The sequence below is a fragment of the Simochromis diagramma genome, unplaced genomic scaffold (genome assembly GCF_900408965.1).
Source record: "Simochromis diagramma unplaced genomic scaffold, fSimDia1.1 OVJJ01000753.1, whole genome shotgun sequence".
Classification (NCBI taxonomy): Eukaryota; Metazoa; Chordata; class Actinopteri; order Cichliformes; family Cichlidae; genus Simochromis; species Simochromis diagramma.
Genome location: NW_024387523.1, coordinates 13,581,380 through 13,585,147, shown reverse-complemented (window position 1 = coordinate 13,585,147; position 3,768 = coordinate 13,581,380). Strand labels below are relative to the sequence as shown.

The 3,768-nt window shown below is 38.8% G+C and overlaps 1 protein-coding gene across 1 annotated transcript; it reads left to right on the top strand.

The window, feature by feature from the left end:
• The first annotated feature begins 1,808 nt into the window (after positions 1–1,808).
• Positions 1,809–2,590, top strand: dmac1 (distal membrane arm assembly component 1). Its single transcript, XM_040021234.1, has 2 exons — positions 1,809–2,250; positions 2,325–2,590. The coding sequence occupies exons 1-2, from the start codon at positions 2,040–2,042 to the stop codon at positions 2,387–2,389; spliced, it is 276 nt and encodes a 91-aa protein (XP_039877168.1). The 5' UTR covers positions 1,809–2,039; the 3' UTR covers positions 2,390–2,590.
• Positions 2,591–3,768: the final 1,178 nt, after the last annotated feature.

The following is a 3,768-nucleotide window of genomic DNA, read 5'->3' as shown; positions in this document are numbered from 1 at the left end:
ATAGAAGAGGGCAAAAGTCGTCCACGAGGCACGATGACTCAGCTCAATTTTCTAGTTAAGACGTTATAAGAAACTCCTCGTGCCAAGCAGAGTGATTTTCCAAAAACAGACCCAAGGATGTGTTACATTAGCCGGAAACTTGAAAAAAACAAGAGCAAAACAACTTTATTTAGGACATTACCATACAACAGAAGATTATTTTGTACCATCAAGACTTTAAGTACATGCAAAAATAAATAACAGCACTCAAGGTCAGATGATTAGAAACTTTAGTAGTACTGTCTACTACAGTAGACAATCTGTACTGTGATTGACCATGAAACCTGACTGGAACTTTTTAAAAAGGTTTTGTTGTAAGTGAGGACAAAGTTAATGAAGAATGACTTTTTCCAAAACGTATGAAAGGAATTGAAGTTTAGAGATATGTTGATCATTTTTAGCAGAGGCTGAACAACCACCTGCCTGCTTGAAGACATAACACTAGTAGACAAAGAATTGTTGATAATGGAGAGGATACTTGGGCCTATTCCCTCTTTGCATTTGTGGCTGCCATCTTTGCAATTTCTCTTTCAATCGTTGCATTTTCTTTTTTGTTATTTCATTTTCTCTCTTTTCCTCTTCTATTTCTTTTTAAATTTCTTCAAGGGCTCTTGGATTTCCAGGAACTTCTTCTTTGCTGTTTCAGTTTTCTGTTTTACAATGTCTGTGTTATTGTTTACTTTTTGATTTTCCATGTTTGCCTCTTCTAATTCATTTTTTACTTCTTTCTGCTCTCTCTGGAGTTTCATTAGTTCCATTAGTTTCATTAGTTTGATGGTCCATGTTTATCTTTCCATTTCCTTTCTCCCCTCTTTCAGTTCTATTTGTACTTCTTGCATTTCAATCTTTGACTCTTGGGCTTCAGTTCTGCCACCTGTTCTTGCAGCTATGCTACTTCAGTTGCTTTCATTGCCTTCTTTATTTCCTTTTTGTTTTTTTCTAGGGCTCTATGAACTTCCTTCATTTCCATCGTTTCCTTGTCCGTTGCCTTCTTCACTGTTTCACTTTCCTTCTTTACTTTTTGTATTTCTTTTATCTTCTGCTTCAGTGCTCTCTGGACTTCAGTCATTTTCAGTATTGCTTTTTCAGTTGTCTTCTTTGCTATTTCCCTTTCCTTCTTTGCCTTCTGGATTGCTTTGTTCTCTTTTTCAGTTCTCTCTGAGAAAAGCTCACTTGTTTGAATTTATTTGCAGTCACAGTTTTAAACAATTCTGACAGTAAGCAGCTTTGATATAATTTGACACTAGATATCAGGTTTATGGGATTTTATTTAAAGGTTCCAATGAGGCCGCCTGCACGGCCACAGATGTGCTAGAAGCTAGAAGAGCTAGAAGCTCTACTCACGGAGAAACTCTGGGAGAAACTTGCTAAGCCTAGGAGGAGACAGGTATTCCAGCCAAAGCTGCCATGACATAACCTCACATACAGCTCAGCCACAAAGTGAACTAAGTCGTTTAGTTAAAGACAGCATGGGACCAAATGCACTGAACCAGCCTGACATTTCTTCCTCTTAAGTTCAATGAATGGATGGAAGTTAAATGACTACAAACATAAAATCATAAAAGCCGCTAGTACCAACACTGGAGTTCCCTGAAACTGACTGTTCATTGTACTGAGCCGCTAGAAATGGATGAAATAAGACAATATGTTTTTATTAATGGAAAACTGTTAAATATTTATCACAATGTTTTTATGTTTTCTGTCGATCTTTGTCCCTCCCCCAAAGACCAGCGTTTATTTCGAATGGTAAAGTACAACTTTTGTTTTGAAAATACCAGATAGGAAACATTAGGGCCATGACCTGGAACCACTTTGCTAAATCCGACCTTTCTTCAGCCAGTGAAAATAGCATTTGTGTTAAGTCTCTAACTTTGTTCTTCATTTGGGCGAGTCATTCAAACAAAACCGGAACAGTTTCCGGTTTATTTTTCATGTTTGACGTTTCTAGGAGTTTATAACCAAGGGCATTAGCATTAGCATTAGCAGCATCCTGTGGTACAATGTCAACAGGGCCAGAGCCGCCAACAGGAGGAGCAGATGCCCCCGTGTCCAAACCCAGCCAGATGTTTAAGAGCTGCTGGAGCTGCAGGCTTATCTCCGGAGGTGGGCTGATTCTGTCCGGAGCTTATGTGTTTCACGCAGCGCGGAAGGTGATGCGGCAGGGAGGACCCACCTCTATGGGGACAGTGGCACAGATCACTTTCGCTGCAAGTAAGTCAATCAGTTTTCTGACTGTTTGCTGCATTAGGAGTCTTCTAATGAAGAAATGCGCACTTGTGTTCAAGGTTTGGCTGCCTGGGGGATAGTTGTCATCACGGATCCTGTAGGAAAAGCGCAGAGGAAGACTTGAGGACTCTTTAGAAAGCGTGCGTGTAAATGAGCTCAGGACTGCGTGGGGTCATTCACCGGACACCGAGGCAAAGACACTGCTCTGGACAGCCTGCAGAGACCTGTAATGACAGTGGATGTGTGCTGACGTTGTATGGCTGGACTATGTGCTCTACTGCTGGAAGCTGCTGACTTCTTAAATTAAAACAACTGTTTGTCTATATGTGTGAGTTTAAGTCTCTTTGTCAGCATCAGACGTGTGTGATAAACCGTGTTGTTCAAGTTACTTGAAAAAAGTAATCAGTAACTAATTACTGATTACTTCCCCCCAAAAGTAATCCCGTTACTTTACTGATTACTTATTTTCAAAAGTAATTTACTTTTTTTTAAAAACATAAAAATAAAAAACTGATAAAAACTGTTTTATCAGTTTTAATCTTTTAACTTTATGCATCAAGTAAAAATTAAATTATATGCACCATTCTCTGTCTCTAATTACCGTTTTTGCGATAGTAATCCCTTACTTTACTTGTTACTTTAAAAAGTAATCAGATTACAGTCTGCCCATCTCTGGTGGTAATGTTGACTCGTTTTATTACCTGCATTAAAGACGATTTATTGTAGTACAAAAATGTGAAACCAATGGTGATGCACACTACTCGTATGTATACTCAGCTCTCATCATTATGTTGTCACTGACTGACCTTTTTCACACTTTTTTTAAAATGTCAAAACAGAAAAAGCACGGTTAAACTGACAGTGTGCATGAAACTGTGCCATTTTGCATCTTGGTTCACTAGTATATCACTGGAACACTACCTGGAGATTACAGTTCAAAACCTCTGCAGGTAGTACACAGTTTGTGACTAAATAGTTACTATAAAAACAGTGAATTAGGTCAAACTGCCTTGATGTCTCAGGACAACCTCCCAAGTATTAAAAACAGTTTAAGTCTTGAGTCGACATGGTGATTATCAAAAAGATTACTGAATTAACTGTGTTTAATAAAGCACATGACCCTGATTTAACTTTAACTTCTGTAGCTTTCTCGTCAGTTGCTGCTCCTGTGTTTGTTTACCGTTTGTTCTTCCATACTTTGCATTTGTGTTTTTTGCTGCATGTGGCAACCATCTGTGTTACTGATAAAGAAACAGTGCCCAAAAGTGTCAGGACTGCACTTATCACACTATAGCAGCTCACACAGAAGCTCTTCACACCTGTTGCAGGACTTTCCAATTTCCAGAGCACCAATAAGTCCGCCTCATGTGACTGATCTTCCAGAAGCTGTTAGGAAACCCTTCAGCAGTGTGAAAAAAAGAAAAAAAAAAAATAGCAGTTACATACCGTTTCCAATTGAATGGAGTCTTTACAAAAAAAGAAATGCTGCCACACCATGCACAC